Source organism: Cynara cardunculus (genome assembly GCF_001531365.2).
Source record: "Cynara cardunculus var. scolymus isolate 2C chromosome LG 9, CcrdV1, whole genome shotgun sequence".
Lineage (NCBI taxonomy): Eukaryota > Viridiplantae > Streptophyta > Magnoliopsida > Asterales > Asteraceae > Cynara > Cynara cardunculus.
In genome coordinates this window covers 3,204,550-3,217,657 of record NC_037536.1, presented here as the reverse complement: position 1 = coordinate 3,217,657, position 13,108 = coordinate 3,204,550, and the positions used below count along the sequence as shown (strand labels likewise).

The 13,108-nt window shown below is 34.4% G+C and overlaps 1 protein-coding gene across 1 annotated transcript; it reads right to left on the bottom strand.

Moving 5' to 3' along the window:
- Positions 1-4,861: 4,861 nt before the first annotated feature.
- Positions 4,862-11,922, bottom strand: LOC112518068 (KH domain-containing protein At3g08620-like). Its single transcript, XM_025125634.1, has 7 exons — positions 11,773-11,922; positions 11,596-11,684; positions 9,015-9,157; positions 7,755-7,874; positions 7,077-7,193; positions 6,851-6,994; positions 4,862-5,334 (listed from the first exon to the last, which is right to left on the bottom strand). The coding sequence occupies exons 1-7, from the start codon at positions 11,841-11,843 to the stop codon at positions 5,185-5,187; spliced, it is 834 nt and encodes a 277-aa protein (XP_024981402.1). The 5' UTR covers positions 11,844-11,922; the 3' UTR covers positions 4,862-5,184.
- Between the last annotated feature and the right edge of the window lie 1,186 nt (positions 11,923-13,108).

Sequence of the window (13,108 nt, the reverse complement as noted above, 5' to 3'; positions counted from 1 at the left end):
ATTGAGGTCCCCGCCCCATCCCCGCCCCATTGCCATCCCTAGTTGAAGATTTCATTCATTCTGATGTATGATGCAAATGCTTCTCATTTCATCATGAGGGGGAGTATAATATAACGAATGAAATATCAATTCTGAAGATCGAGAATCGAAAAAAGACTCAAAGGAGTGTGAATGCATTGACTGAAGATTATTCTGTGCTACAATGCTTGAAAGGAAATTGAATGTGAAGATCTCATCTTAACAAGAGTTTACTGAAAAGGATTTCTCAATAAAGAGAATGTTTGTAATGAAGAATGTTAGTGATTGTTATTCTGAAGAAATTCTTTGAAGATCATATCTTGAAGACTATTTCTGAAGACTGTTGTTGTTACAGTTCTTCATGGTGAAAAGAAAAATTGTTTTTGATCTACATTCGAGGGGGAGAATGTTGAAAGTTTTTCTTAACAGAAGATCATTTGAAGATCATCAAGCGAAGAATGTTAGAAGATTGTTTTGAAGATGTTTAAGAAGTCATAAAGAGCTTAAAGCGTCAAAGTTCAAAAAGAGATTCAAAGAGTGCAAATTCTTTCAAGCCTAAATACAAAGGGGGAAAATGTTATGATTGAATTTTAGAGTTAAATTGTATTCGTCTTGAAAGGTTTAATATTGTAATTTTAGAGTGTTTGACTTTGTAAGTCATGTTTGACTTTGACTTGTGTCTTTATTGTTTGACCTATAAATAAGTTTTGTCTTGTAGTGTGAATTGTAGAAGAGAGCTTAATTGTAATACGTATACTTGAGAGTGAAATATAAGTGTTGACTATTTGACTTTTCCTCTCAAGACCTTCTTTGATGTTCTTACATGTTCATATAAGGATTGCCATAGATTCATAAAGATTATTGAAGATTGATCATATTATGGGACACACAAACATCTACTAGTTCACTAGATATATAAAATCCCAAAAGTCAATGGTCGGTGTTTGATTCCACTCTAATTACAAAGCGGGGACCGTTATCCCCTCATATGATGATCAAAAATTGACTCACGATTTTCGTAAGTGGTAGTTGCATTTGATTGGTATTACAGGTGGTATAGCAAATAAATATGGATAAAAAAAAATCAAGTGATGGAACCATTTGATTATAAGAAACAAATATAATGATATTTTTTACAAAATCAATAGTGGTCTATTGGTTAGCTCACTGTTTTTCATATGTGAGTTCGTGTTCAAGTCTTTTACTTTCAAAAACATAATAGGTCTGAAATTAAAAGTTAAAAACTAAGAAAATAACACTAACAACATTCGAACTCGAGTCTGGGGTGGAAGAAAAACCTTGCAAACCAACTCTACAAAGGAAAACTCGAGTCTGGGGTAGAAGAAAAGCCTTGCACACAACAAATTAATATGGTGACACTTTTCACGACCGTATAATGTTTTACACTACGACGAATGAACAATATTGTTACACAAACCATCATATGCTCTACATTGGGCTCATTAGTTCAGTGGCAACTTCATCTGGCTATTAGCGGCAACATCACATTATGCACCAACCGATGATCATATGCTACTTTGCATATAACCGTTTCGGTAATCATTCATAAGCTCTCTTAACTACTATAATAACTACCTATAAAAGAATAATTTATGTTTTATTACATATACAAACTTTTCTAAGAACAATCCTATTGTGAATACTCATGATTCTGCTTAAAATGAGGATGAAATCTTGGATTATCCCAATATAGATTTCGTGCAACCTAAGGTTGTAAGGTTTGACTTGGGAAGTGTCCTTGATATACGATCCTTGATTCCATCCGAGTGATTGTAATCACAAACTGATGGATGTCGAGTCTACCAAACAGTAAGAGCCTAATAGCTTTTGTTACAAAATAAATTGTAATAGCGCTGGTAGGGTCGATTTCAGAAGGATTGTGTTGTAAAATATGTTTGACTTGTAAGAACAAAACAAAACTGAAAGTAAAATGGGGGTTTTTGCTTTTTTAATCAACATTAAGCATGCAAATCCGATTCACGAGTTACAATCATCCATGAGGACAAACTGAAGTGAAAAAATGAAAGTAATACCGAGATTAAGATGAAAATGATGCAATTACTCTTGATCTTCAAGCTCCAATTTGCCCCTCGATTTAAATGTATAGAAGTCGTTGTGCCACTCTGGTTTGTGAACTTGGCATGGTAAGGTCGTATGGCGGATAGCATTTCGTGTATGGAAAGTCTTTGGCTTTCTTTCTTCTATGCTACATTTGTATGTGACCATGGCATGCTAGTGTCGTATAGACCTGTGTTCTACTATGCTCCAGCCAGTTGTTCGTATAACCCATTTAAGTACGCCAGTCATTTTTCAACGTATTTTCTCTATTTTATTAGCTCGTCATGGAAAATATAACAACACAATTAGTAGGTTCTTCTAGCTAGGGGTGAACACGGGTTGGGTTGGGCGATTTATGATATTTTTACAACCCAACCCAATTATGGCGGTTTGGGAAATCTCAACCCAACCCAACTCATTCAAAAGTATAGCCCAACCCTTGCGGGTTAGGGCGGGTTGGGTTGAGTTGGTGGGTTACTAAAACTCATAAAAATGGCAAAAGAAATATGATAAATAATACTAAAAATATACCCAACAAAGTCATTAGTTATTACAATCATCCAAAAATCGGCAAACTCGGCGCGTCAAATACGGAAGGTTGACGGTCAGGCTAACTGGCTAAGGCCGTAAGGGACGGACCAACGGAGGGTTTGTCGTGGAATGAAGGAATCTTTGGAAACTGAAATTGTGAATTGTGAATTTGTGACGGAGAAGAAACTCAGAAAGATGTAACTTGAAGCAGGGACGTAGGGTTAGTGTTTCTAATTTCTATTTCTGCTGGGTTAACACATAAGTGGTTAAGGGCTTAAAGGGCTAAGGCTTAAGGGTTATTGGGACAAAGGCTTAAGACCTTAAGGGTTATAAGCAATCCAAATTCCCAAACACCTCTTTAATTTTTGTAAATATCACATATATATAAATATATATATATATATATATACACATAATTTTACTAAAAAATATATATTAGCGGCGGGTTGGCGGTTTGGGTTGAGTTAAGTTATGCTAACCCAATTTCAACCCTTCTAATTAGCAGTTTGGCGGTTTAACGGTTTGGCGGTTTGACAGGTTGGGTTGAATTGGGTTGTTAGCAGGTTGGGTTAGGCAGGTTTCACGGGTTGACGGTTTTTTGTTCACCCCTAGTTTTAGCCACAAAAATGAGTATTATATTGGGAATTCGGTCACAAATTACATGACAAATTTAATACTATTTTGTGCCAGCTTGTTTTGTATGTCTTGTTTTAGGTGTTAATTTAATGATGAATAATTGCTTGTCATAGATTCATAGTATGCATACCAAAACTCAATACTTAGGGTTCGTTTACATAAACACTTATCTGGTAAGTGTTTACCGGTAAAATTCAACATTATTGTTTACTTACCTGGTAAGTGTTTACCGGTAAAATTCAACACTATTGTTTACTTATCTGGTAAGATTTGAGTCCAACAAAAGATATTGTATGTAATAACTTACCCGGTAAGCGCTAACCGTGGTAAGAGTCGTCATCATCACTTACCGGGTAAGACTCTCGGTCCTTGTCTTCGCTCGTACTACGTAAGATTTTTGGTTCTTGTCATATTCATCCGACAAGGTAATATGACTTGGCAAGCGTTTACTCAGGTAAGCATTTGGTAAATGGCCCCTTAATAAAACAATAAAATGTATAATTTATAATATGTAAATTGTTGTTAGGTTGTCTTGAATTGTCATCTTCCTTCTTAAAATAAAAGGGACTTTTTTATTTTTATTTGTTTTAAAATAAGTTTCCATTTTCAAAACTAACTGTTTGTTTTCCAATTTTATTGTTAATTATGAGATAAAAAAACTCATTAATCCCTCTGTTGTTAAAGGTAAAACTGCATTTAGTTAATTAAAAAAATGTAAATATAAATTTTTAAAGTTATGTGCATTTTTTATTGTCAACATTTACTTTAAGACGGAAGAAGTAAAAATTTGGTAGGACGCCTCTAAACGAACCCCTGTCAATTAAGTATTATTTCTTTTGCATTTTCAAGATATTGATTTGACCCAAAAAGGATTTGTAATCAAATAACAACCCTCTATTAAATACAGATCATAGTAAGATCAGAATTCAAATGATATGAAAGTTACAAATCAATTGAGATCTGATCAAGCTACAAATATTACATTAACTGGACAGATATTATTACACAAATTAAAAGTTTTATACTTATATAAATACCTTTGTGTTCATATTTCTCATACCCATGATTCTATATGAACCCTTTTTATTTGCTAATTAAACCTATTTTTGTACACTAATACACATCAACATCAACCTCTCTTACATAAATAATATCAATAAAAATATGTAAATGAAAAATGAAGTAACACCCAATAAACGAGTACAACAAAATATTGTAGAGCTATTTACTCGATCGCAGACATTTGTATGAGCAATATTCATCAATAAATGAATACATTTAAATAATGTTAATATATATGGAGAGTCAGATTCATATGAAAACAGTTACCAAATAAGATAATAAGAAAATGTTAGAATCACATGTAATTTTACACGACTTCGTGTCACGGGTCACGTTGTCCACATACCCTTGTAATTACCATTAGTGTAAAATCACATGTGATTTGTCTGTTTTCATGTTTTCTTATTTGGTAACTTTTCTCATTTGAAACTCCTATATATATATATATATATATATATATATATATATATATATGTAGTTATGTGTGTATATATATATATATATATATGTAGTTATGTATGCATGCCATGTGATGTAACAACAATCTTGCATGAATAAATTAATCCAATGAATCGAAGCTTACAAATGCATCATCACCCAACAAACAAGAAGAAAATCAAATCATTCCTTACTCTACTCGTTTTCTATCTACATTCCTATTTCTTTTTCTTTTGCTTTTTCTTTTTATTTTTCAAGAAACAACAAATATCAAACTACTCTGTCAATAGTCAGCCTATACATTTCAATTTTCTTTCAAAAAATCATACAATATATATAGAGATATAGATATAGATATAGATATATCATGGTGTGTATGTATATGTATACCAAAGCAGAGACACTGGTTCCATTTCATTGTTAACCCCCAGTTTTTGCACGTTTCATGCCGTTGGTGTTGAATGGCGACATGCTACTACCACTTGGTCCAGGACTATCTTCTCGGAAACTTGAGTTCAGCAGCGCTAGCTCTCTTAATTGCTGTCGTTTGATATAATCTTCCGACTCATCCTGCAAACACCAAAATATCATACGTCATCCATACAGCTTGCATCCACACCTATATGTATGTCTCTCTCTCTCTCTCTCTCTCTGTGTATATATATATATAGACTCGGTATCAAGTGAGAATGAAATTTTTGGCGACAACACTGAACTTCATCTACCTGCATTCACAAACTTTCATCTACCTATTTCTATCACTATTACTAAAATTTTAACAAATTCATGCATGTCACGGTGATTGAAAGTATGTAAAGTTCGTGAAGGTGATGAAGATTGATGGAAGGTTCACGTTTTTTTACCCCTTAGATGAAAAAATAATGCACCAAAGGCTCGGAAGCAATCTCACCTCCTCATGAAAAGGAGGTTGTTCTTACATGATCCCAACTATATATATATATATATATATACATATACAGAGAGAGAGAGAGAGTCAGGTTCATACGAGAATGATACCTATTTAAGAAAATAAGAGAATGGACAAATCATATACATTTTATACAAACATTACGTACCAAATCACATGTGATTCATGCGACCTTGCTATGCGGCCATAGGATTGCCCGCACACTTTTTTGGCTGTTAATGTAAAATCACATGTGATTTTTGTATGTAATTTGGCCATTCTCTTATTTTCTTAAATAGGTATCGTTCTTGTATGAACCTACCTCTATACATATATAGGGTTGAGTTTCGATGAGAATGGAAAGTATGGTAAGTAGTAAGAAGGGATCTCCACCCTTGGATCAATCTTAATTGAAAATCAACACTAATACGGTGCACCGAGATGCGGCTGATCAATTCCCATGATAAACACAATTCATGGGGTGGGGTGATATTAAAAGTGGTCAAGAGTTCATATCCCTTCTTAAGCTTCTCACTTTAACTTCTATTCTCACACGATCCTTCGTGTGTGTGTATATATATAGGAAGCTCCCTCTCTCTATAAAGGGCTCTTGTAGAGAGAGATTCAAAGGGGTTCTACATATTCTAACACAGAAAATGACAAGTTGGTTACCAACAGGTAACACGACAACTTTACTGTGAAAGGAGAGGTTCACAGTCTTTATTGGTTCACGTTGGAAGTCACATCGAAAGTCAAGTTGACTACTTTTCAAATCCAAGATTTTTCACATTGTTTTATGTTTTCAGAACTTTTGATGATTTAATCAAAGGCATAGCAAAACGAAGAGATGGGAGGAAAATGTGTTAGTTTCATAAGGAAACCTTTATCAATTTTGAAGTTACAAAAGAGCCCATTTGACTTTAAAAGTCAAAGAACAAGAAACTAGTCGTCATGCTTGGATTTCTAAAGTCAAATCGAACTACTTTCAACTCCAAAATAGACACGAGAAGACTATAAATTTTGAGGAAACATCAGTATATGCATCAAAAAGTACAAGAAATGGTGTTAAAATTGTAAGAGAAAGTGAATGTTTTGTGAATTTGTCACTACAAAGTTTGACTTTAAAGTCAAACAACGCAAAAAATAAAGAACAAAGAGAGTAGTTTATAAGAAATATACCACTGGTTTGAGCAACTCTTGGATAATTTCATGTGCCTGCCTCAGCCTTATCTCAACAACGCTTGCAGGTAAGTCAGCCTCGATCAAGATGTGAAGTGGCTCATTTAGATGCTCGTAGCCAGGTCTTCCCCTTAGCTTCTCTTCCTTTGAAATTCAAACCATAAATATTAGATTCAAGAAAGACACAAGCAGATTAAAGAAATCTTGGATTTTAGCATATGATAACCTTATCAGGATCCTTGATTGACCCTTTTCCTCGTATATACACACGACAACCTGTTGTAGCCTCTATGCGTTTTAGTGAGTTGCCTCTAGGTCCCAAGAGCCGGCCCACGAAGTTAAACTAAAAATCCAAAAGAGAACGTCATTTGAACTTCATTTCGTGGGTTCCCAAAATACTTCATTTACTTGATAAAACGAGAAATGGAGATATGGTTCACAAAATGGAGAAAGGAACCGAACCGAACCAAACCAAACAAACCCAATATGTCCTGGTCAGAGGTGGGGTCTAGGAGATGTACACAAACCCGACCTTACTGCAAACAGTAGAGCGATTGTTTTCGTGAAGGCCCATGGCTTGTGCAAATTGTTCAAAAAAGACGGATAAAACTTGCTCAAAAAAAATTATGGAGAGAGAACATAAGAACTTGAAATAAGAAAGGCGGTGCTAAAATTTGAAAATGAGTTAGAAGTAAGCAACAACATTTAATTGGAAGACAACCAACAAATAGAACATAAAAACAGAAGCAGATACAAGAAAATATAACCGACAGTCCGACACCCCTAAGTCTAACCTAGGACTCAGGGAATCTAACTGTTGGCCATGAAACCTTGCTATAACAAACAGAAAGTCGGGTGATTTTAAATAAAGATTTACAGCCATTGGAACATTTCCGGAGCTTACGTTGGGGTATGTATCAACAGGAATATCTAACCGCAAGATTCGCTTCACGGTGTATGAACTAGGACTTGCTGGAGCACCTCCTTGCCAGTCCATCGTCATTCCAGGGGGTCCACTTAACCTCTGTCATGAAGCAAAATAATAGCATTACTGGTTTCTTCTTACTTTTTGCCGATTGAAGCAAGTGCTAACACTATTAAAGAAAAAAATGGAAGCAAAAAGACATAAGAAAGAAACCCTAAAGATGACAACTTAACAAGTTCTAGCAGTAGTTATTTTGCTCAAATACAAATAATTGAAATAAGCAAAGAAAGAAACATCCAACGCTCTTTGAGTTATTTCTTATTTTGGTAGCTCAAGGTTTGTTCACAGAGGTCACCAGTTCAACTGTTCAAGTCCCCTCAGGTCCAATGGAGGTTTGCCTGACCGTTAACTTCAAGAACCTATGGGATTAGTAGAGGTGCACACTCAGTTAACACGGTTACAAAAAAGAACATCTTTGGAGTTTGTGAGGACATGGAAGGAAGTGTTTGTACTGTCTTCCTTTTGCAGTTTGCAAAAAGGTTGATTTTGTAACTCACGTCTTTCTTAGAAAGAAAGTGGAAAAACCCACGTATAAAATAATTGAAGAACTTGATTATTAGACAGATACATATATAGAGAGAGAGGGAGCGAGGTTCATACGAGAACAATAACCAAATAAGAGAATAAGAAAACGATCGAATCATATGTGATTTTACACTAAAATCACATGTGATTCACGTGATTTTAGCCCGCGACCTGGGCCATGTCGCCTGCACACCCTTGCATTGACCATTAGTGTAAAATCACATGTGATTTGGCCGTTTTCGTGTTCTTTTATAAAGTTACTGTTCTGGTTTGAATTCCTTCGTCCCATAACAATAACCACTTCATGATATTTCTTTGTCCCAAGAAGAGTCCTTCAAAATTTAACATTAAGATAAAGTCAAGATCCCTTAATCATTCTTCATTTTCAAAAATTGGGTGATGATAAAATGCTCAATTAATTTGTAATTAATTAGTCAAATTCCAATTAGCATAAAGTTATAAGCATCAACGCATGAGAAGCATAATTCATCTCATTTCTTAATAGACCCGAAAGAACTCTCCAAGTAACAGCTACATATATCTCTTTGTATGGCAAAAATGTAAAACTTTAAACAAAGCATAAGAGATACAACTTTTAAATGTTAGCCAACAATATAAACAAAAACCGAATTTTAGAGTTTAATAAATGATCACCTCTTGTGGAAAACCATTCCAGCCAGTCCCTGGAACATGTGACATAAGATCTGAAGAAGCCATGGGGCTCGGGCTTCTATGCCGCAGTCTATCAAGCTCGTTAATCCCTTGGCTTTGCAACATACCTGAAACCCTCAAGATTTCTGGAAAAAAGACAAGGAATTCAGAATGGTTAAAAGAAAAGACATTTCATAACCAACAATTAAACTCACACACACTTCTGAGACTTGAGCCCATTACCTCCACGAAGGTGGGGAAAGTGGGGTTACCGGGTACCACAGGGCCAATGGCCCTGTGGTAATAAGAGTTAATTTCACATGATGGTCAAGGGCACAAACAAAAGCCACCATCTTTATGTGGTGCATCAAACCTTCCCTAATTAGAGTAGGCAAAGCATTGGGTGTTTCACCATTTCTTTGTGAATATTACCTTTTTTGAAGCATGCATTATTCAATTTAATTTCATAGTTAGCCGATAGCCTTTTTCTATTAATAATACAATCAAAATAAGGTTGCCTGTTTTAAGGACTCCTCATGAGACAAATGTTTGTCCATTTTGGAAGATCATTCATTAGTTCCTACTTCCTAAGCATCCACTCGTACATGACCCTTCATGAGGCTTTGGTTTTCCTCTTTGTGACTTTTCCTATAGCAACCTCGGAATTATAGGATATGAAGATTAATTTGGACTGTAAACCAATCTGCCACTCCGCAGACGATAGTTATAGGAAGTTAAGATGACTGTTTACTTGTCTTATCCTTTAGTTGTCTGGTTTTCTTCTTATAACAGCGCAGTCTTTCTTCGATAATGTAATACAAAGTTCAGGAATTGTACAATAAAATCCTAGTACATCCCTTGATGTCCATAAACTATTGATCCATCCGGGTCTTTTGTTCCTTGTGATTATTGTATGTGATTATCTACGCCTAACACAAAATCTAGACAAAAGAACGACTTAATTACAAATCTTAGCACCAAAGAAATTGAGAAAGGTTTTGCTTTAGCATACCATCAAGCTCAAAAATCAACAAAGGCGATCTTGAGGAAACTCGGTTGGAATGGGCTATGTGAAGTGTGTTGTAGCTGATGGGATGATGAACAGTATGATTAAAAAGAAGGCTTTAAGGATAATTCATTTGACCAAACCCCAGGAGTACAATGGATCATGGGACATGAAGAACATCAACAAATTCATTTGGCACATGGGGTGCTACATCAAGTTGCTCAATTAGGAGGACGAAGTAAATATACACATACCAATCCCATACTTGACCCGGAATTGCAGCAAGTTGAAGTCAAAAAACATGCTTTCAGAATCAAGGAGACGTTAAAGGAGAATCAAGGCATGGGATGACCTAAGTCTCCAAAGTCCTTGGATGCCATAAGCGGTAAGGGAGTAAACCAAGAAACAAATAAACACAATGCTTTAGAAACTTTATGATACTTGCAATAGTTTAGAGCATCTATAATAAAGTCTAGAAGGTTCCTTCATCTAGATCCTTCCTTAGAGGTTAGAGCCTTCTATAAAAATAGGAACTCTCTCCCTTATTACTAACATCAAGTATGATAAGTGTATCCAAGTTTGAGAGAAACATATGAACTACCAAAGACTTCTTCCTATCCCCTTTATTTTCTCCACATAAAAGCTATTTATTGTTCTCATAGGTTGACTAATTGACTTAGGTCAATAGGCATGAATTTAGGTGGCACAAACACAAAGCTTGTGAAAGGTAAGCCTTTGACAATATGCTCCGTGTGCTCAAAAACACAAGTCCCTCCATTGTGATACTAGGAGCTTTGAACCTCAATAGGTCTAGCTAGCACACAAGAAAAGACTAAGGGTGTGTCTGGAATGCAGGACAAAAACTTGTTGTCCCACGTTTAACACGACATTAGATTGGAAACAAAACAAGACTAAACAAAATTCAATGAGACAATACAAGATTGGTAAATCACTAAACTACCCATGTCAAATTAAAACCTTAAAACTTTCCACAATTCTTTCACCTTCCTACCTCAATCTCGCCTGTCTAGCCCCATCTGTATACCAAATGCACCCTAAGGGGTTGTTTGTTTCATTTTCCATTAAGCCTAGTCCGGATAAAGTTGTCAATATGATATAAGATGAAATGTTGTTCGGTTGTGCTGAATAACCGGTCTGAACGTCAGAAATGACCATTTTACCCCCTCAGTCTATATTTTTGTCAAACTAAAATATTTGTTTGATTAAAATAACTATGTGGGATAGCAGGAGTTGTTTAAACTCAAGTGTTAATGGACTAATATCACCAATAAGCAGATAACAATGTTACAAACACTAAAGATTTTGATCGCACCACATGTTTACCGGGGCTTAAAAGATTCATTTCATGTCTAGAGCCTCTTTGTACTACTGCTCTAAGTCAAAGGGTAAGCTAATAATGTGTTCTTCAATCAAACCAGCTTCTTTTTTAGTGCTTATGAGCTCAATGTTTAGGGTTCTTGAGACTAGTGTTCTCTAGTTATTGGTTCAAGAATTAGGTACACAACTATGAAGAAACCATAAACCCCTTGAAATTAAGATCTACAAAATCAATCAAACCTTGATTCAAGAGCCTGGTACAAACGGGAAAAACCTGCATAAAAGGCTGGAGCTTCTGATGCTCCGCCAATAACTCCGACAGGTATTGACTGCAGAAACAAAACAAGAAATCAAGAAACCCAATCAAGATTAACAAAAGAGTGAAACCCAAAAAGAAATCACAAAGAACTGACGAACCTATCAGCATCTGTTATCTGTGGAGAAACAGCTCTTGCTGGAGAAAAGTTGGGACTGTAGAAACTTGACATGGAAAATCCAGCGTAAGCAGAAAAAGGGTAGCAACAAGAGGCAAAGAGGGGTGTAAAAAGGGTTCTTGTTTTGCTGATTAAAGGAGGTAGGCAGACTCCAAAAAGGGCTGTCAAATTTAGCAGGAAACTTGAGGCAATTATTTCTTTGTTTATTTATTTTTTGAAAATTATTCTAAAAATCCAAGATTTAGGAAAATAATTTTATTGTTTTAATACAACAAGTTGTCAGCATGGGTTTTGATGGATACTATTTAAGGTAACAAATAAAGGTAATAAAAACCCAACAAATATTCTCCTCCGTTCTTCTTTTTCAGTAATATGCGGGTTTTTTTGGATAATTGTTATATTAAACAAAATTCTACTTAAAATTTGTTTTTTTAATTAAAACGATTTAAATTTATATTCAGTAATTCATTTTTATATGTAGAATATTCTGAAAATATTCTCTACTTTTATTTATATATTGATTTTAATAAATATTTTTATATTTACTAATTTTTTTACATATTTAACCCATAACTTTTCTGTTATAATAAATTTCTAAATTATAATATTATACGTTAGTTTTATATTTTAAATATTAGGTTTTAAAATATTGGGTTATTATAAAAACGTCTATTTAAGGAAAAAAAAAAACATACAATTCTAAAATGGAAACAAATGTAACAAAATCTTAATTAGAAAAAAAAATAATGAACTGAATTAAGTTGTTTATTAAATGCTTATCAGGTAAAGTATCTTACCAAATAAGTATATTAAAGACTGAAAATTTTATTGGTAAGAGGGAAGACAAGTATCAAGAGTATTTATTATCTAGTAAATGAGGGTAGTGGTTTATCTTATAAGTGCTTACGAGGTGATAGATGTCTACCAACAATGGATACTAGAAAAGGTAAAGAAGAGTAGTAATTCTTATCGGTAAACATTTGATAAACAATCCATTAAAATAGTTTTGCTAAAATACGAACAAATCAAAATTGATTACGTTTTTGTGTCCTTTGTTATTTCTATTTTAATTTATTTTGACTTATAGGTCATTTGTCAAACGCTTATTTGAGTAAGTGACTACCAAGTCACATATCTTACTGGATGAATATAAAATAAAAAAAAATCAAGAATTTTATCCGATAAGAACAAAGATAAAAGTCGAAAGTATTACTTGATAAGTGTGGATGACGGTTCTTACCACGGTTAATGTTTACCTGATAAATTATCATACGATACCATTTTGATAAATTAAATTTTATCCAATAAATAAGTAATAA